The sequence below is a fragment of the Mytilus galloprovincialis genome, chromosome 7, assembly GCF_965363235.1.
Source record: "Mytilus galloprovincialis chromosome 7, xbMytGall1.hap1.1, whole genome shotgun sequence".
NCBI classification, from domain to species: domain Eukaryota; kingdom Metazoa; phylum Mollusca; class Bivalvia; order Mytilida; family Mytilidae; genus Mytilus; species Mytilus galloprovincialis.
In genome coordinates this window covers 90,010,676-90,033,433 of record NC_134844.1, presented here as the reverse complement: position 1 = coordinate 90,033,433, position 22,758 = coordinate 90,010,676, and the positions used below count along the sequence as shown (strand labels likewise).

The window sequence follows — 22,758 nt, the reverse complement described above, 5'->3', positions numbered from 1 at the left end:
AGTCACGGCAGTCAGTTAGAGGCCACATCCGGGGTAATGATAGATATAATGACCTTACTCTGACAAAACATCACTTTATACAGAATCTACACAAAATCATGTTGTTAATCAGACAGGTTTAATGGACAACAAATATTTGTTAGAATTATATAAAGTGGGGTCTCATTTTATTCGTAACACAGAACTGAATCAGATAGGAAAGGTTTTATTTTGTTTCCTGACAAAAAATTATTTTGTTAACATTTGATTTTAATGAGAAGTTGATGAGAACAAGTTGTGTTAACATCTTTAGTCAGATAATGTTAATTCTACAGATCTAATGAAAAACATCTTTTAAAAATAACAAATACTTGACAGAATTATATAAAGTGGGGTCTTATTTTTCTTGATTCTTCGTACTGAATCAGAATATATAACTCGTTTTTATGTTCCTTGAAAAAAAGTTTTTTTTTTAACCTGACAGTTCTGATGGAAGTTCTGACATCTCACAATAAAACATGTTGTTTATTTGTTGTTTATGTAGAATATAAATACAAGTGTGACTGGTCATTTTATTCAGTTTTGACCACTGATTCATGTGATATATATTTTGTTTATATTTATTACACAACATTGTCCAGTTTATGACACAAGTTTTGATGTCTGTTATATGTTGATATTACAGATTGGAATGACACCATTAATGTATGCGGCTGGGGGAGGAAACCTGGAGGTATTGATGTACCTCTTCAGTCAGGGCAGTCAGTTAGAGGCCACAGACACCTTGGTAATGATAGATATAATCACCTTACTCTGACCAAATACCACTTTATACAGAATCTACACAAAATCATGTTGTTAATCAGACAGGTTTAATGGACAACAAATATTTGTTAGAATTATATAAAGTGGGGCCTCATTTTATTCGTAACACAGAACTGAATCAGATAGTAAAGGTTTTATTTTGTTTCCTGACAAAAAATTATTTTATTAACATTTGATTTTAATGAGAAGTTGATGAGAACAAGTTGTGTTAACATCTTTAGTCAGATAATGTTAATTCTACAGATCTAATGTAAAACATCTTTTAAAAATAACAAATACTTGACAGAATTATATAAAGTGGGGTCTTATTTTTCTTGTCTCTTTGTACTGAATCAGAAAATACAACTCGTTTCAATTTTTCTTGACATTTTTTTTTTCAACTTTGATTATTCTACAGACATGACAGAATCAACATAAAATCATGTTGTTAATCAGACATGTTAAATGGACAACAAATATTTGTTAGACTTATATTAAATGGGGTTTGCTATTATTTTTTCCTGTTTTGTAGAACTGAATCAGAAAATATATATTTAGTTTATATATCTTAATCTACCATGTCTACCATTGATCAGTTCTTACATTTTGTAAAATTGTTTGACTTTTCTCTTGATTTATTATCACACACCATTAACATGTTTATATTTTATATTGTTATAGTATGGACGAACAGCTTTACATTGTGCTGCTCAGTATGGACGGATTGATGTAACAAAATGGTTAGCAGATCAAGGATGCAGTCCTTGGGTGAAAACAAAAAAGGTAATATTCAGTTTTCATTTTTATTCGCTATCTTTCTTAAAAAAAAATGTATACATTTTAAATTGATTTATAGAACAAAAATTCACTTGATATTATGTGAACAAAGTATTTAACATGGTGTAGTCACTTGATTTACAAACATTAATAAAACCAACCCACAGACCACACTTTAAATCACCAATCAACACAGACAAATAATCAAAGTATTTAACATGGTGTCGTCACTTGATTTACAAACATTAATCAAACCAACCCACAGACCACACTTTAAATCACCAATTAACACAGACAAATAATCAAAGTATTTAACATGGTGTCGTCACTTGATTTACAAACATTAATCAAAACAACCCACAGACCACACTTTAAATCACTAATCAACACAGACAAATAATCAAAGTATTTAACATGGTGTAGTCACTTGAATTACAAACATTAATCATACCAACCCACAGACCACACTTTAAATCACCAATCAACACAGACAAATAATCAAAGTATTTAACATGGTGTAGTCACTTGATTTACAAACATTAATCATACCAACCCACAGACCACACTTTAAATCACCAATCAACACGTACACATAATCAAAGTCTTTAACATGGTGTTGTCACTTGATTGACTAACGTTAATCATACCAACCCACAGACCACACTTTAAATCACCAATCAACACAGACAAATAATCAAAGTATTTAACATGGTGCAGTCACTTGATTTACAAACTTTAATCATACCAACCCACAGACCACACTTTAAATCACCAATCAACACGTACACATAATCAAAGTATTTAACATGGTGTAGTTACTTGATTTACAAACATTAATTATACCAACCCACAGACCACACTTCATATGATGTCAACACACTGATCACCAATCAAATGTTAACACAATGACAACCAATCAAAGTAATCAACATGGTGCAGTCACTTGATTAACAATTATTAACATGAGTCATAAAAACTGATAAACCATAATTCAAACAATGTCAACAAAGGGATAACCAATCAAAGCATGGCAATACAATGATCACCTACCAATCACTACAAACACACCTTCCACCAATCATACATTACAAACACACCTTCCACCAATCATACATTACAACCACACCTTCCACCAATCATACATTACAAACACATCTTCTACCAATCATACGTTACAAACACATCTTCCACCAATTATAAATTACAAACACACCTTCCACCAATCATACATTACAAACACACCTTCCACCAATCATACATTACAAACACATCTTCCACCAATCATACATTACAAACACACCTTCCACCAATCATACATTACCAACATACCTTCCACCAATCACACATTACAACCACACCTCCCACCAATAATACATTACAAACACATCTTCCACCAATCATATATTACAAACACACCTTCCACCAATCATACATTACAAACACATCTTTCACCAATCATACATTACAAATACACCTTCCACCAATCATACATTACAAACACATCTTCCACCAATCATACATTACAAATACAACTTCCACCAATCATACATTACAAACACACCTTCCACCAATCATACATTACAAACACATCTTCCACCAATCATACATTACAAACACACCTTCCACCAATCGTACACTACAAACACACCTTCCACCAATCATACATTACAAACACACCTTCCACCAATCATACATTACAAACACATCTTCCACCAATCATACATTACAAACACATCTTCCACCAATCATACACTACAAACACACCTTCCACCAATCATACACTACAAACACACCTTCCACCAATCATACATTACAAACACACCTTCCACCAATCATACATTACAAACACACCTTCCACCAATCATACATTACAAACACATCTTTCACCAATCATACATTACAAACACACCTTCCACCAATCATACATTACAAACACACCTTCCACCAATCATAAATTACAAACACACATTCCACCAATCATACATTACAAACACATCTTTCACCAATCATACATTACAAACACACCTTCCACCAATCATACATTACAAACACACCTTCCACCAATCATACATTACAAACACATCTTTCACCAATCATACATTACAAATACACCTTCCACCAATCATACACTACAAACACACCTTCCACCAATCATAAATTACAAATACACCTTCCACCAATCATACATTACAAACACATCTTCCACCAATCATACACTACAAACACACCTTCCACCAATCATACATTACAAACACACCTTCCACCAATCATACATTACAAACACATCTTCCACCAATCATACATTACAAACACATCTTCCACCAATCATACACTACAAACACACCTTCCACCAATCATACACTACAAACACACCTTCCACCAATCATACATTACAAACACACCTTCCACCAATCATACATTACAAACACATCTTCCCCCGATCATACATTACAAACACACCTTCCACCAATCATACATTACAAACACACCTCCCAACAATCATACATTACAAACACACCTCCCACCAATCATACATTACAAACAAACATTCCACCAATCATACATTACAAACACATCTTCCACCAATCCTACATTACAAACACATCTTCCACCAATCATACATGACAAATACACCTTCCACCAATAATACATTACAAACACACCTTCCATCAATCATACATTACAAACACACCTCCCACCAATCATACATTACAACCATACCTTCCACCAATCATACATTACAAATACACCTCCCACCAATCATACATTACAAACACATCTTCCACCAATCATACATTACAAACACATCTTCCACCAATCATACATTACAAATACACCTCCCACCAATCATACATTACAAACACATCTTCCACCAATCATACATTACAAATACACCTCCCACCAATCATACATTACAAACACATCTTCCACCAATCATACATTACAAACACATCTTCCACCAATCATACATTACAAACACATCTTCCACCAATCATACATTACAAATACACCTCCCACCAATCATACATTACAAACACACCTTCCACCAATCATACATTACAAACACATCTTCCACCAATCATACATTACAAACACATCTTCCACCAATCATACATTACAAACACATCTTCCACCAATCATACATTACAAACACATCTTCCACCAATCATACATTACAAACACATCTTCCACCAATCATACACTACAAACACATCTTCCACCAATCATACATTACAAATACACCTCCCACCAATCATACATTACAAATACACCTCCCACCAATCATACATTACAAACACATCTTCCACCAATCATACATTACAAACACATCTTCCAACAATCATACATTACAAACACATCTTCCACCAATCATACATTACAAACACATCTTCCACCAATCATAAACTACAAACACATCTTCCACCAATCATACATTACAAACACACCTTCCACCAATCATACATTACAAATACACCTCCCACCAATCATACATTACAAACACATCTTCCACCAATCATACATTACAAACACACCTTCCACCAATCATACATTACAAACACATCTTCCACCAATCATACATTACAAACACATCTTCCACCAATCACACATTACAAACACACCTTCCACCAATCATACATTACAAACACATCTTCCACCAATCATACATTACAAACACACCTTCCACCAATCATACATTACAAACACACCTCCCAACAATCATACATTACAAACACACCTCCCACCAATCATACATTACAAACAAACATTCAACCAATCATACATTACAAACACATCTTTCACCAATCCTACATTACAAACACATCTTCCACCAATCATACATTACAAATACACCTCCCACCAATCATACATTACAAACACATCTTCCACCAATCATACATTACAAATACACCTCCCACCAATCATACATTACAAACACATCTTCCACCAATCATACATTACAAACACATCTTCCACCAATCATACATTACAAACACATCTTCCACCAATCATACATTACAAATACACCTCCCACCAATCATACATTACAAACACATCTTCCACCAATCATACATTACAAACACATCTTCCACCAATCATACATTACAAATACACCTCCCACCAATCATACATTACAAACACATCTTCCACCAATCATACATTACAAACACATCTTCCACCAATCATACATTACAAACACATCTTCCACCAATCATACATTACAAATACACCTCCCACCAATCATACATTACAAACACATCTTCCACCAATCATACATTACAAACACATCTTCCACCAATCATACATTACAAATACACCTCCCACCAATCATACATTACAAACACATCTTCCACCAATCATACATTACAAACACACCTTCCACCAATCATACATTACAAATACACCTTCCACCAATCATACATTACAAACACATCTTCCACCAATCATACATTACAAATACACCTCCCACCAATCATACATTACAAACACATCTTCCACCAATCATACATTACAAATACACCTCTTACCAATCATACATTACAAACACATCTTCCACCAATCATACATTACAAACACATCTTCCACCAATCATACATTACAAACACATCTTCCACCAATCATACATTACAAATACACCTCCCACCAATCATACATTACAAACACATCTTCCACCAATCATACATTACAAACACATCTTCCACCAATCATACATTACAAATACACCTCCCACCAATCATAAATTACAAACACATCTTCCACCAATCATACATTACAAACACACCTTCCACCAATCATACATTACAAATACACCTTCCACCAATCATACATTACAAACACATCTTCCACCAATCATACATTACAAATACACCTCCCACCAATCATACATTACAAACACATCTTCCACCAATCATACATTACAAACACATCTTCCACCAATCATACATTACAAATACACCTCCCACCAATCATACATTACAAACACATCTTCCACCAATCATACATTACAAACATACCTTCCACCAATCATACATTACAAACACACCTCCCACTAATCATACATTGCAAATACACCTTCCACCAATCAAACATTACAAAAACACCTTCTACCAATCATACATGACTAACACACCTTCCACCAATCATACATTGCAAACACACCTTCCACCAATCATACGTTACAAACACAACTTCCACAAATCATACATTACAAACAAACATTTCACAAATCATACACTACCATCATACCTTCCACCAATAAAACACTACCAATACACATTCCACCAATCAAATACTACTAGCACACCTTCCACCAATCATACACCACCAACAAACCTTCCACCTATCGTACACTACTAACACGCCTTCCACCAATCATACACTACCAACAAACCTTCCACCTATCATACACTACAAACATACCTTCCACCAATCATACACTACCAACATACCTTCCACCAATCATACACTACCAACATACCTTCCACCAATCATACACTACAAACATGCCTTCCACCAGTCATCCACTACCAACATACCTTCCACCAATTATACACTACAAACATACCTTCCACCTTTCATACACTACAAATCTACCTTTCCAAAATCCCCGGCTTAGAAACATGAAATCCTGAGGTGCGTTTTTAAAAAAAAATCATTTCCCGACATCCCAAAATTAAAAAAAATATTCCCGCATCCCGTAAGGATCAATCCCGAAATCCTGAGCTAAAAACACACGATCCCGACGTCCCGAATAAGTCCTGCCTCCCTCTGATCTCTACACTATCTTCACTTTGGTCAAATCACTACTTTCACTTTCATCAATAATTTTTTATGCCCCATTTAATATGGGAATTATGTTTTTTAGTCTGTTCGTCCGTTCGTCCGTCCTTCTGTCCAGCTTCAGGTTAAAGTTTTCACTTTTAACAATAAATTTGTATGCCCCATTAATGAGAATTATGTTTTCAAGTCTGTTCATTCGTTCGTTCGTTCGTCCGTCCGTCTGTCCCGCTTCAGGTTAAAATTTTTGTCGAAGTAGTTTTTGATGAAGTTGAAGTCCAACCAACTATAAACTTAGTAAATATGTTCCCTATGATATTATAATTACAATTTTATTGCCAAATTAGAGCTTTTACCTCATTACATAATCCTTTTAACATAGTAAAAGATAGTGCTGATATGGCATCTGTATACTATGGACACATTCTTGTTTCCACATGTTTTACTTATTTCAATATATAGTAACTGGTATGACCCCTTAGATAGTAAATATTTCAGAAAAAAAGGTAGATAGAATACAGAGAGTCTCTGTATATTATAGTAATATAATCGTAGTTTACACGTGGATAAACGCGAAAACATAATTGTCTCTAAGGAGGTATAATAGTTGTGGTTCTCGCGACCTAAAAACCATGATATGGAGAACGGTCTAGTTGGCTTATTTATTTTTATACGACCGCACAAATTGAACATTTTTTGGTCGTATATTGGTATGATGTTGGCGTCGTCGTCGTCGTCTGTGTCGTCGTCGTCGTCGTCCGAATACTTTTAGTTTTCGCACTCCAACTTTAGTAAAAAAGAATAGAAATCTATGAAATTTTAACACAAGGTTTATGACCACAAAAGGAAGGTTGGAATTGATTTTGGGTTGTTTGGTTCCAACAGTTTAGGAATTAGGGTCCAAAAAGGGCCCAAATAAGCATTTTTCTTGGTTTTCGCTCAATAACTTTAGTATAAGTAAATAGAAATCAATGAAATGTAAACACAAGGTTTATGACCACAAAAGGAAGGTTGGGATTGATTTTGGGAGTTGAGGTCCCAACAGTTTAGGAATTAGGGGCCAAAAAGGGGCCCAAATAAGCATTATTCTTGGTTTTCGCACCATAACTTTAGTATAAGTAAATAGAAATCTATGAAATTTAAACACAAGGTTTATGACCATAAAAGGAAGGTTGGGTTTGCTTTTGGGAGTTTTGGTCCCAACAGTTTAGGAATAAGGGGCCCAAAGGGTCCAAAATTGAACTTTGTTTGATTTCATCAAAAATTAAATAATTGGGGTTCTTTGATATACCGAATCTAACTGTGTATGTAGATTCTTAAGTTTTGGTCCCATTTTCAAATTGGTCTACATTAAGGTCCAACGGGTCCCAAATTAAACTTAGTTTGATTTTAACAAAAATTGAATCCTTGGGGTTCTTTGATATGCTGAATATAAAAATGTACTTAGATTTTTGATTATTGGTCCAGTTTTTAAGTTGGTCCAAATCGGGGTCCAAAATTAAACTTTGTTTGAATTCATCAAAAATTAAATAATTGGGGTTCTTTGATATGCAAAATCTAACTGTGTATGTAGATTTTTAAATTTTGGTCCTGTTTTCAAATTGGTCTACATTAAAGTCCAAAAGGGTCCAAAATTAAACTAAGTTTGATTTTAACAAAAAATGAATTCTTGGGCTTTTTTGATATGCTGAATCTAAACATGTACTTAGATTTTTGATTATGGACCCAGTTTTCAAGTTGGTTCAAATCAGGATCCAAAATTAATATATTAAGTATTGTGCAATAGCAAGAAAATTTCAATTGCACAGTATTCAGCAATAGCAAGAAATCTTCAATTGCACAGTATTGTGCAATAGCAAGAAATTTTCAATTGCACAGTATTGCGCAATAGCAAGAAATCTTCAATTGCACAGTATTGTGCAATAGCAAATATTTTCAATTGCACAGTATTGCGCAATAGCAAGAAATATCTAATTGCACAATATTGTGCAATAGCAAAAAATTTTCAATTGGAGTTATTTTTCTTTGTTCAGAATAGTAGTTGAATCAACTTAAATCATTGTTTTATACAATATATAATGTATATTCACTTTTACTACCAACCAATCTTTACCATTCAGTGATAACAAGCACTTTATTTTACATTTTAATATTTTATGATGTATTTAAGAGTAGTTATTGTTGCAAACTCCATTAGAAATTTGAATTGATATCAGTTTTGGAAAAAGGGAAAGGGGGATGTGAAAAAAAAATGGGGAGGGGGGTTAAATTTTTCTCATTTCAGATTTCATAAATAAAAAGAAAATTTCTCAAACATTTTTTTGAGAGGATTAATATTCATCAGCATAGTGAATTGCTCAAAGGCCAAAAAAAAATATTTTAAGTTCATTAGACCACATTCATTCTGTGTCAGAAACCTATGCTGTGTCAACTATTTAATTTTAGATTTAAATAAGTTTGAAGAAGAAATCTTTAATTGATTTGTAAAATCTTGACTTTTGTTTTGTGTAAAAAACCCATATAATGTCAAAAATTTGATCACAATCCAAATTTAGAGCTGTATCACACTTGAATGTTTTGTCCATACTTGCCCCAACTGTTCAGGGTTCGACCTCTGGGGTCGTATAAAGCTGCGCCCTGCAGAGCACCTGGTTCATTTTTGTAATCTATCATACGATTGGTTGTTCTTGTGCACGTTTAAAACCGGAAGTCTTATCCATGACTAAAAGTTAGTCTGATAACGGATACAATATCCGGACACATATTTTGTCGTTTTTGTCCCAAAATAACTCAATCTGAATAGTCATAAGAATATGAATGGATGACAAATGTGCTATGCATGTTACCTAAAGAACACAGGCATGATGATTAATTTATTGTGGAAAGAAGAGAAGCGACACACAAAATGAGGTCTTCTCGTTTAATAGTATAGACAGGTAAAATTTATTCAACAATTAGCTATTATTTATTGTTTTACAGTTTATAAAATAAAGGAAGATGTGTTTGATTGATGAAAGATTATTTGATTGTATTTCAGGGTCAGACTCCTTATGATATGGTAACAATAGAAATCTATCATGATGATAAAACAAGAAGGAAGAAGAAAGAAGTGATGGACTTCCTAAAGGTAAATATTCTATCTTCCTTGAGGTAGATATTTTTTCATAATAAAAAGAGATATTCACAAATATGTCACAGATTGTTAGAGTCACAACAAACTTGGTACAAAGAAGTTACAATGAAACATGTGCCTTTAGTTGTCTCTGTGGTATTTGTTGTCAGTTAACAATGTAAGTTGACAATTCCAAGCTTGTTGTCTAATGTAGATGTTGGCATATGTGATACGTGTTGTCAGTTAACAATGTAAGTTGACACTTCCAAGTTTGTTGCCTAATATAGATTTTGGCATATGTGAAAGAAAAATGTTTGAAAACTGTGTACTCATTTGTTTGGATATCTCTTTGGTATTTGTTTTGTTGGCTTACTGTCTTCTTGGTTGATACATCACATCTCCTTTTATTTAAGCAAAATATGTGCATTATGTATCAGTGTATAAAAAGATTGATTTAAATGTTTCTCTAATTCTATGGAAATTTATCCCTTTCCGAACCCGTTGTATAAAAAAGTTTAATCAACGTGTGGTTGCCGGTGATCTCAAAAGATCATTTGATGATTTTAAGGGTCATAACCTTTCTAGCTAACTGGATGAATCAAAATATGCTAACAGGTGTTGGTGAAATTGACAACTTCGTGGAATGTGAAAGGCACAAGAAGGGGATTTTCGTTAAACAAAAAAAGAAAATTTATTTGTAATCATTAGAGAAACAGATTCTGACATAGTTACTCGTGGATTATTGGGTTTATCCAATCTCGATGGTTAAATTATAAATTTTAAAGTCCTTGCCGAGGCTCGGACTTTAAAACTGATAATTTAACTATCTCGATTGGATAAATCTGATAATCCAGTTATCAATGTAAGAATCTATATGTTTGTAAGTATGTGATAAACATCTATATAAATGCACTTATTTACATCATTTTCCCATCACTTCTTCTTCTCTGAAACTACTGGGCCAAATTAAACTAAACTTGGCCACAATCATCATTGGGGTATCTAGTTTAAAAAATGTGTCCGGTGACCCGGCCAACCAACCAAGATGGCCGCCATGGCTAAAAATAGAACATAGGGGTAAAATGCAGTTTTAGGCTTATAACTCAAAAACCAAAGCATTTAGAGCAAATCTGACGGGAGTAAAATTGTTTATCAGGTCAAGATCTATCTGCCTTAAAATTTTCAGATGAATCGGACAACCCGTTGTTGGGTTGCTGCCCCTGAATTGGTAATTTTAAGGAAATTTTGCTGTTTTTGGTTATTATCTTGAATATTATTATAGATAGAGATAAACTGTAAACAGAAATAATGTTCAGCAAAGTAAGATTTACAAATAAGTCAACGTGACCAATATGGTCAGTTGACCCCTTTAGGAGTTATTGCCCTTTATTGTCAATTTTTAACCATTTTTCGTAAGTCTTGGTTATCATTTACAAAAATCTTCTTCTCTGAAACTACTATGCCAATTTAATCCAAACTTGGCCACAATCATCTTTGGGGTATCTAGTTTAAAAAAATGTGTCCGTTGACCCGGTTATCAAATCAAGATGGCCGCCACAGCTAAAAATAGAACATAGGGGTAAAATGCAGTTTTTGGCTTATAACTCAAAAAGCAAAGCATTTAGAGCAAATCAGACGTAGTTAAATTGTTCATCAGGTCAAGATCTATCTGCCCTGAAATTTTCAGTTGAATCGGACAACTTGTTGTTGGGTTGCTGCCCCTGAATTGGTAAATTTAAGGAATTCTTGCTGTTTTTGGTTATTATCTTGAATATTATTATAGATAGATATAAACTGTAAACAGCAATAATGTTCAGCAAAGTAAGGTTTACAAATAAGTTAAGTGACCGAAATGGTCAATTGACCCCCTAAGGAGTTATTGTCCTTTATAGTAAATTTTTAACAATTTTCATAAAATTTGTAAATTTTTATTAACATTTTCCACTGAAACTACTGGGCCAAGTTCATTATAGATAGAGACAATTGTAAGCAGCAAGACTGTTTGGTAAAGTAAGATGTACAAACACATCACCATCACCAAAACACAATTTTGTCATGAATCCATCTGCTTCCTTTATTTAATATTCACATAGACCAAGGTGAGCGACACAGGCTCTTTAGATCCTCTAGTTTACATGTGTAGAAAAAACCTGCGTAAAAGATTTTAGAATCTAATTTCAATACAATTACAAGTTAATCACATCATTATTAAATATGCTATATTCTACCATCATGTTGTATATTACATATAAGAAAAACAAATTATCATGACTAGTAAAGGATAATGATTTTTTTTCAGTGCATGCAAATACAAATATTTGAGATTATTTGTAGCTATAGTAACGATGCTCTCAAAGTTTTTGTTAGTTATAAATGTAACCTCAATTTTGACATTTTGATTAATTTTTCCACTGATAATTAAAAAAAAAATTAAACCTGTGTACAGTAGTTTATATACATACATATGCAGATATCGTGAGGTATTGTCAGTTTGAACCTGGTACACAAATAAAGCAAGTTATTTATAAATTTGAATATATAATGAATATAGTCCTTTGTGATTTATCTGTATGCTAATCAAATATAACAGTATTATAACAAGAAGAAGATGCATAACCCTTATAATGTAAATAGACTTTTTTGTGGTGTGTAAAAGATTTTAAAGATGTTGTTTTGAATGTGTTTATGCCCCAGCAACACAATGTCGGGGGGCATATTAATTTACCCCTGTCTGTCCGTCCATCCGTCTGTTCGTCCGTCAGTAGTAGGATACATTGTTCGTCCGGCTATCTCCTCCTCAGGGTTGGCAAAAACCCGGGTTTTATGAGTATTGCCCAGCCCAGTGGGAAATACTGGGAAAACCCGGGTTTTACTGGGTTTTAGTGGGTAATACTGGGCAATACTGGGTAATATCAAATATTTGTCTGAATTTTAAAGAGGATTAAGTGATAAACAACTCAAATGCAATACATTTAATAAGATATTTATACCCTATTTTGTTTGTTTAGCATTTGTCTAGATAGGCAAACTGTAAATAGAATGCAAATAAATCATTTTTTTTTCAAATGCATATAGCTCCTATTAAGAACAATTACATGTATTAAAGAAACATCACATTTAAATAATGTATATGTACTGTCACTAATTAATAAGTAATTATTCAGATTAGAACACAGATTTGTTTATGTAACAATAATCAGTCCTTTCAATTTTATAAGTGTTAATGGCATGACCCTGTAGGGTGTTTATTTAGCAATATGAATGTATAACAATTAAAATTAACAATTCACTTGGAACACTGCAATAAAATGCATTTTTCAAAGTTTGGATTATTGAAACAATACTTGGTAATTAAAAGATATCTTTAAATGTGCAAATCTTGTATTCTGCCTACATATAAAATTAATAGAGAAGAGAATGAAATTGAATTTTCTAGAAATGACTGTCAATGGTTATCTGTATAAAAAGTATATTTTTAGCTGTTTTACTATGAAACTATAACAAGTCTCAACTATTTTGTGTTAAAATAAGCTTAAAAATCATAATGCCCAGTAATGCGCACTATTACCCAATTCTGGGAGTATTGCCCAGCCCGGGAAAACCCGGGAATTCCCGGGTGGGTAATACTTTGCCAACCCTGCTCCTCCTACAGTTTTGGAGGTACAACTTTAATATTTTGAAGGATGTTCATAAACATAATAAAGGTGTGCATGGCCATAGGATTTTGATTTTTTTCAAATATTCTGAAAATGACAGGTAATTGGACTTAGTCATTTTTTTTGGTACTAACTGCACAAAGAGATCATGGTTTGTCCGTCTATCTCCTTCTACAGTTACATCATCATACATAATGTTAAATTTATAATTTCCTATGGTCAGGCGGAGGCATCATTTGTGTCTTACAGACAGCGTAACAATTTCAAGTTGTATGACAACATTACTGTTTGTCAAATCTAAAATATGTGGAACTATACTCGTGCATATGGCAGAGCAGAAAAGGGGTGGGGGGCATTGTCCATATCTAGTATTGTGTATAGTCATGTTTACATTTTTTCATGTTTTTTAGCTCACCTGTCCTGAAGGGCCAAAACAGTTTTTGTCATCACTTTTTGTCCATTTCAAAGTGATACGTCAGATATTTTCAAACTGATATGTTATTGTGTTGTGTTGTTGCACCATTGTCCCAAGTTTAGGGGGAGTAAGCACTCACAAACCTGTTTAACCACCACATTCTGTCTGTGCATGTTCCAAATCTGAAGCCTGTACTTCACCCATTGTTTTGGTTGCTGTCTGATATATTTGTACTTCGATTATTGATTGCTCGATATCAAACTGTTGATTTTCTCGTCTTAATGGCTTAACACATGTAACATTTTACCGTAGACACACCAAGTTTATGAATTGTTATGTGATATCAGATTGTTTATTCTTTTGTAGACTGTCATGTTAAAGACTCCAGAAGGTAAGTCTAGTTATGATCTGCAAGTATTCTTGTTTATCATACCGTTATTTTAGAATAATGTATTTTTCCTGTACTAGTATTGATAGTAAGTTTTTGGATGTCTGCTTTGTTAAACTTGTGATCGGAAATAAAACAAGGTTGGGGTTTGAGATATCAAATCAATTTAAAACTTCCATATATTCATGTGCTGTCCCAAATCAGAAATCCTGAAAAGAGTTGTATTCATGTTATACCTTTTCATTATTTTCAGAATTTGATGTTTTTGGCATATCTTGCGTTGTGTCTGTTTAAAACATCTTCTGTACTAATTGTTCTGCCCCCGATACGGATGTCCACATTTAAATTCGTACAGTGATATATTTTGCAAATTAAAAAAAAGCAACATAATGTAAATAAAGACATGATAAAACAAAAGAGGACCAACATGTGAAACCAAAACAGAACTGGCAACCAGGACAAATATATCATCACTTTTCTGAACTTGGGGTGATTTCGTAGCTTGATGAGTTATATATACACCTGTCCTCTCCAACAGCGCTATGAGAAAAAAAAAGACTGAAATTAACACTACCTTAGTTTTACAGTCACCATAACAAATTAATGGAATGATATACGATGTGTCTGTGTCTTTATAATAAACCACTAGCAAAAAGCTTTTGAGAATATTTAGATAACAGTATGTTCGCCTGATCTGTTATTTATTCATTGAGTCCTATTTTTACTAAGGATAAATTTGCATATTTTCTATTTTGGAAAACCTAATAGTAAAAGTTAAAGTTGATATTGCCATTAAAAGAACTTAAACTAAAATGGATGTTGATCATATATATCACCACAGCAGACAATGGGCTTTTAAAATCCTTTTTTGTGAGGAGGTATTTTAACATCAATATTAACTTTTACATCATAACAAACCGTCAAAAAATTTGGAAAAAAACAGAAAAAGCACTTCTATCAACCTTAATATTAGATAAAAAAACGCAACTCAGACTGATTGATACAAACAACAGTTATTTAACTGCATCGAAACCGAAAAGATTAAAATGGCAGTAATCTGAATTATTTTTGACTTGTTACTAAATTTTAGCTTTTGATAAAAAATGTTGTATGGTTTTTGTCGGGCCTATGAAAGCAAGACATAGCGATCCTAGATTCCGTCGTCAACATTTAGGTTCAGCCTGTAGTTAATGTTTTTTTTAGACATTGATAACTTTTTCAAATCTTTATGGAGTTTTAGGAAATGTGGACAGAAGCTAATTATAACCCAAAATTTTTTTTTTGAAAATAGTTATTTTCATTTTTCTGTATTTTAACTCATAAATGGAGTTTATTTTACAGTTAACAAATAGATACAGTCTGGAGTTAAAGTGTGTTAAACATCAGTTACTTTATCAAACCTTCATAAAACGTTATGTAACTTTGGCACAAGCTTTTTTGCTGATTTAGAGATAATGTCTGAAGTAAACTTTTGAATTCTTTTTCATTTTTAGTATTTTTTCTGATAGATGGACTTTTTACAATTAACAGTTACAGACTGTTTGGGATTAAACTTTTATGACATGATGAATTTTTTAACCTTCATGGATTCTTGTGAAACTTCATGAATTTCTGATAAAAGGACTCACTTTTTAAATCAATAGTTCGCTAATAGCAGCATTCACAGGCGAGACTTAGGGCTCTGCGGAACTTCTCATGAATTTGAAGACAAAAAGAGACATTTTATGTATTTGAACTCCCAAAATTAATAATAATGGTTTTATATCAAGTTGGTGACTTTTGGCTAAAGCGAAACATAACAAGCTCACATCAATTCAGTTGCAGGTGTCTACATTTAGGTTTAGTCTGTATTTTTTTTTATCATTAGTAACTTTGTCAAACCTTTATTGTATACGACATGGAAATAAGCTTTTTTTTCATGATCAACAGACAGCATACAGATATTTTGAAAATAATTTTTCAGTATTTACCTGATAAATGAACTTAGTTTTTTAGACAGACAACATTAAAGATAAATCTAAATTTATTGTTTTGGACATTAATAAATGTCACATTCATTTTTTTTTTGTACCTTCATGGAATTTTATAGAACTTTTACTGGACATGTGTTATTGGTAAAACTATTTATTTTATTTTGCAGTTACTATTAAGATAATAGCAAGACAGGACTTATAAATAAGTTAACATGTCGGATATCGTTAGTCTGCTCATTCATGTCATTACTGAAGTAACCTTTTAATGATGACTTTCCAACTTTTTGCATCCATTGTATCGTTTGAAAATTATAATACATAAATAAAAACTTTAAATAGCAAATATTATCAGCAAGACATAATCTAGTAATATTCCAGACTGGCAAAAAATCTTTAGGCCAGTCGTTATTAGAAATATTGCCCTTTTATGAAATGTTTGCAGTCTTATATTGGTATCATATCGTTGTTGTCCGCTTCATCTGAAGACATTTGGTTTTTGGAAAATAACTTGAGTAAATGTAAATAGATATCTATGAAATTTTAACACAAGGAAGGTTGGGATCGATTTTTATGGGTTATGGTCCCAACAATTACGGATTTAGGGGCAAAAAAGGGCCCAAATAAGCATTTTTCTAGTTTCCAGACAATAACTTGTGGAATAGGGTATGGATCTCTCTGAAATTATACCACCAGTTTCCGTACCTCAAAGGGATGGTTAGGATTGGCTTGATGGGGGGAGGTTCTGTCTCAAACCTTTAATAAATTAGGGGGAAAACAAGGGTTACCTTGTTGATGGACAATTAAAAAAAGACAAATTATAAGTTTGTATTACCTCCCTTACAATGCTTTTAAGTTGTGTATGAAGAAATATTGTTATGTCTTGAGGTGATTAGCTGTCAATTTCGTTTTATGAGTTACTATTTTAAAAAAATGCTGATTAAGCAATATCTATTTTAAGCCATGATTATGTATGTCATTTTCTATTTTAAGACTTTTATGATGTATTTAAATGGGTCATTATGGTAATTCTGTGTCAGAAACATATTATGTGTCAAATATTTATTTGCAATTCAAATTTAGACCAGTATCAAGCGCAAATATTATGTCCATTGTTACCCCAACTGTTCTGGTAGGACCTCTACGGTCATATCCAGCTGCGCTCAGCAAAGCAATTTATTACCATAGTTTAGTTCACCGGGCCATGTGAGATATTGCTATCACTCGGCGTCCTTTGTTGTTGTCCAGCATCATCCGATGTAGTCAGTCGGCATAACAAAATAGGGTGAAATGCAGTTGTTGTGTTATATTTCCAAATTTAAAGTAGTTAGAGCAAATCGAACACGGAAAACTATTCAGTAGGTTAATATCTAATTGAAATTTTCAATCGAATGGGACAGCCCATTATGCAGAAATTGCACCTGAAACAACAATGTTCATGACACATCTCAGTTTTTTTTTTTTTTTTTTTTAAAACTATTATACTCTTAAAAAAAAATCATTTAAAGTCAATTACTCCTATAAAAGATCAATTGATAAATTCAGTCCTAGACTTTTATCATAGTTTGCTGCACAAATTTGCTTTTTTATCTTAGAGTCAACAGGCTTTATCTATTGATTCCTTATAGGAGTTTTTTCCCTTGGAAGTCTATTTTTAGGAATTCTTTTAGTTTGTTAAACTAAAGTAAATGATTTGAAACATGGAAATAAGCTTCTCTAGCACCAATAAAAAAAGGGTTGAGTTAACTTGACATGCTTTGAATGTTTTCATCAATTTAGTTGCTCTTTTATCAATTTTGAGAAAGTATCATCATTTAAATCACGCAAAAGATGGAAGTTATAAAACATCTATACATGTGTAAAAATTAAAACCAATATAATGTATCTAAAGCGTTTTTCTAGATTTACCTTAATCAGGAATGCTCAAAGCTAAATATTTTAAAACCAATGATGTAAATAAAGGCAACAGTAGTATACCGCTGTTCAAAAATCATAAATCGATAGAGAAAAAAACAAACCCGGGTTACAAACTTAAACTGAGGGAAACGAATCAAATATAAGAGAACTACGACACAACAGAGACACAACACCGAAAAGTAACACACACGGAAATGAACTTTAATGTAACAATGTCCATTTTCCTGACTTGGTACAGGGCATTTTTGTCGAACCTGCAACTTTTGTTGCAGAAAGTTCGACATAGGGATAGTGATCCGGCGGTGGTGGCGGTGTTAGCTCACTTCTTAAAAGCTTTATATTTTAGAAGGTGGAAGACCTGGATGCTTCATACTTTGTATGTAGATGCTTCATGCTACGAAGTTTCCGTCAGTCACATGTCCAATGTCTTTGACCTCATTTTCATGGTTCAGTGACCACTTGAAAAAAGTTCAAATTTTTTGTAATGCTGAATTCTCTCTTGTTATAAGTAATAGGATAACTATATTTCATATGTGGGTACCTTGTAATGACCTCATGTCTGTCAGACAGTTTTCACTTGACCTCGACCTCATTTCATGGATCAGTGAACAAGGTTAAGTTTTGGTGGTCAAGTCCATATATCAGATACTATAAGCAATAGGGCTAGTATATTCAGTGCATGGAAGGACTGTAAGGTGTACATGTCCAACTGGCAGGTGTCATCTGACCTTGACCTCATTTTCATGGTTCAGTGGTTATAGTTAAATTTTTGTGTTATGGTCTGTTTTTCTCATACTATATGCAATAGGTCTACTATATTTGTTGTATGGAATAATTGTAACGTGTACATGTCTAGCGGGCAGATGTCATGTGACCTTGACCTCATTTTTAGGTTCAGTGGTCAACGTTAAGTTTTTGAGTTTTGGTCTTTTTATCTAATACTATATGCCATAGGTCAACTATATTTGGTGTATGGAAATATTTTATGATCTTTATGTCAGTCGCACAGGTTTTATTTGACCGTGACCTCATTTTCACGGTTCATTGCACAGTTTTAAGTTTTTGTGTTTGGTCTATTTTTCTTAAACTATAAGTAATGGGTCAACTATATATGTTGTATATAATCATTGTTAGCTGTACATGTCTGCCTGGCATGTTTCATCTGACCTTGACCTCATTTTCAAGGTTCATTGGTCTTTGTTTAGTTATCTTGGTTAATGTTAAGTTTATGTGACAGTTGTAATAAAGCTTAGCTTTATACTTAGGACTATCAACATAATATCAATGATTAGTATAGAAGGCAAGACATTTCAGCGTGTGCACTCTTGTATGAAAAAATGGTGGGTTGAACCTGGTTTTGTGGCACGCCAAACCTCCCGCTTTAATGGCAGTGTTATAATTATAACATTAAAATGACAACAATACACAACAGGTTTACAATAAATAAACTGATAAATGGGAGAAAATATAGGACAGAGAAACAAACGAATAATAGCCATCCAAAGGTAACAGGTTAAACCATATTTTTATACACCAGACGCACGCTACGTCCACACAAAACTATGCTCAGATGTAAAAAGTTCGAAAGCCATAACACCTACCAAGTTGAAGATCGACGAGGACCAAAAGTTTCAAAAAGTTGTGAGGCCAGGGTTATTCGCCTGGAACAAAAACATCATTTGTGAAAACAAAGGGACACCAAAAAATCTTTCTCATATGATTGTATGTGTTTATCTCTATTTCTATATTTATATCTATATCGGGTTACATGACTGTCTGCCGTATTCGGATGTTATCTTGATGGACAATAAGTTGACATTTTTTGTTGAATATATGACCAATGCTGATACAACGTAATTATTTATTGTTTTTTTTTTACTTTTTTGTAATTTGAATACATGTATATACGTTTGACAATGTCATAAATCAATAAACTTGGGGAAATAAACATGAATTTGACAGCTTATACCCTTTTAAGTAATAAATGCCTCTGTCTGTCAATGTCATATTGATAATTAATTTTAGTTGGTATCGTCAGTTGTACTGTTTATTTGTATATTTTGTACATTGTTTCAGAGACATTAAGTGTTACCCTTGTTTGTCCCGAAATTGATATATACCGTTCTATGATTTTAGTTGATCTCTAAACAAAAATGCTGAAATTTTCGTTTCTGTTCTCTAACTTAAGTTTGCCTTAATCAAATGAGATGAAGCCTACATATACACCATACGTATTATCACAAAACTCCGATAAAGTATAAAATTGCATTTGAATGAGCGTCACTTTTAGTGTTATTGAGTTATGTCCCTTAATATTAACGCTATATGTAAGCAAGGGCATCATTTATGTCCCATGGACATATTCCTCATTTATTTAACATCTCCCCCTCCCTCTGATACCATTGGTATTCATATGATTGAAGTAAAACACATTCATGTTTTTTTACAGAATACAAGAAAAAACGACAGTTAGATCGTTTAACGGGTCAAGGTACCTACGAATCTTTTGACATGCGCTGTATGGTGACTGGCCAGGTCGCGGTCGGAAAATCGTCTCTAGTGAAGCTATTAATTGGGGATGTGATACCGGAAGGGAGACATTCTACAGATGGAATCTCTCTTCTCGAAGGTCGCTGTGGTCTAGATATCCAGACAAGAGAATGGGTTCTCATAAATCCAGGTAAGACTTGCAATACACAACCTGGTTTGTGTATGTCCCCGTTGAGTGGGTTTTAAGTGTTTATTAAACTTGTCCGTCTATATGTCCGTTCGTATGTCCATCTGTACATTATGTGAGGTATAGACGTCAGTTCTCTGACTTAAGTTTGTCTCAACCAAATTGTCAGAAACTTATACACAATGCTCACTACCCCCGAACTAAGACCAATTTCGAATTAAAATGGCGTCACTTTCACTATTTCTGAGTCATGTACCTTTATTACATGCTATGCAAGTGGGGCATCAATATATGTCCCATGGACACATCTCCATTTATTTAATAGATGCAATTTCAGAATCACAAATAGTGATATATATATGTGTTTATACTGAATGTTGGACTTTAATACAATTGAAACAATCGTTTACAAACAGTAGTAGGACATTTATTAAGTAAGTTTTATTCTTTCAGTCCTCAAATTGCATTCGACATAATCATGGTGATTACATGTTACCCAGTACCATTTCTAATGTGTTTTCATATTTTATAAAATTCATGCATAATTTTCAAATAGACATGTAATGCTTTTATGAATAGTTGCAGTAAGTTTAGAAATTTAAATATGTTTTTATACGTGCTATGTTTTACTAAAACATGAATTTGCATTTCAAAATTTGATTTTTTTTTATTGTGTATTAGGCCGCGACAATTTCATTCCTTGCTCGACAGATCTGCCCGCACATAATTTTTTTTCTTAACAAAAAACAAAACAAAATTAGAATTTTCCTGCTGAGTTTTTTTGTTAGAATAAAGATGTATATGCTAATACAGAAACCTTTTAAGTAAAACTATGGAACGTCATGACTACCATATGTTATTGATCAGCATTACATGCAGTGCTCACAACATTGTATGCATTGCTCACACTATTATATGCAGTTGTCAAACTATTATATGCAGTGCTCACAACATAATATGCAGTTCTCACAACATTATATGCAGTGCTTACAGCATTATATACAGTGCTCACAACATTGTATAGTGGTCACAACATTATATGCAGTGGTCACAACATTAAATGAAGTGCTCAAAACATTATACTCAGTGGTCCAAACATTATTTGCAGTTGTCGGAACATTATATGCTGTGGTTAAAAGATTAATTATATGAAGTAATCAACATAATACGTTTTTTTTTATGAAGGTGATGATCAGTGATGGTGATGATCATGATTGTAAACATCAGAATTTGTTTATTGGAAATTACCGTATACAGTCATAATTGATTGTGCCCCGCAAACAAATTG

The 22,758-nt window shown here is 33.1% G+C and overlaps 2 protein-coding genes across 2 annotated transcripts in view; both read left to right on the top strand.

Moving 5' to 3' along the window:
- Positions 1–1,511: 1,511 nt before the first annotated feature.
- The window catches only part of LOC143083960 (uncharacterized), a 292,090-nt gene continuing 270,843 nt past the window's right edge, over positions 1,512–22,758 (top strand). Inside the window, exon 1 of the mRNA XM_076260377.1 lies at positions 1,512–1,566. The gene's annotated coding sequence lies outside the window, so the exon portion shown is untranslated. The remainder of the gene's footprint in view (positions 1,567–22,758) is intronic.
- Positions 10,436–22,758, top strand: part of LOC143083961 (uncharacterized) — a 38,556-nt gene continuing 26,233 nt past the window's right edge. Inside the window, exons 1-3 of the mRNA XM_076260378.1 lie at positions 10,436–10,462; positions 14,885–14,909; positions 21,243–21,473. Of these exons, the coding sequence (XP_076116493.1) occupies positions 10,448–10,462; positions 14,885–14,909; positions 21,243–21,473 (271 nt within the window). The 5' untranslated portion in view covers positions 10,436–10,447. The remainder of the gene's footprint in view (positions 10,463–14,884; positions 14,910–21,242; positions 21,474–22,758) is intronic.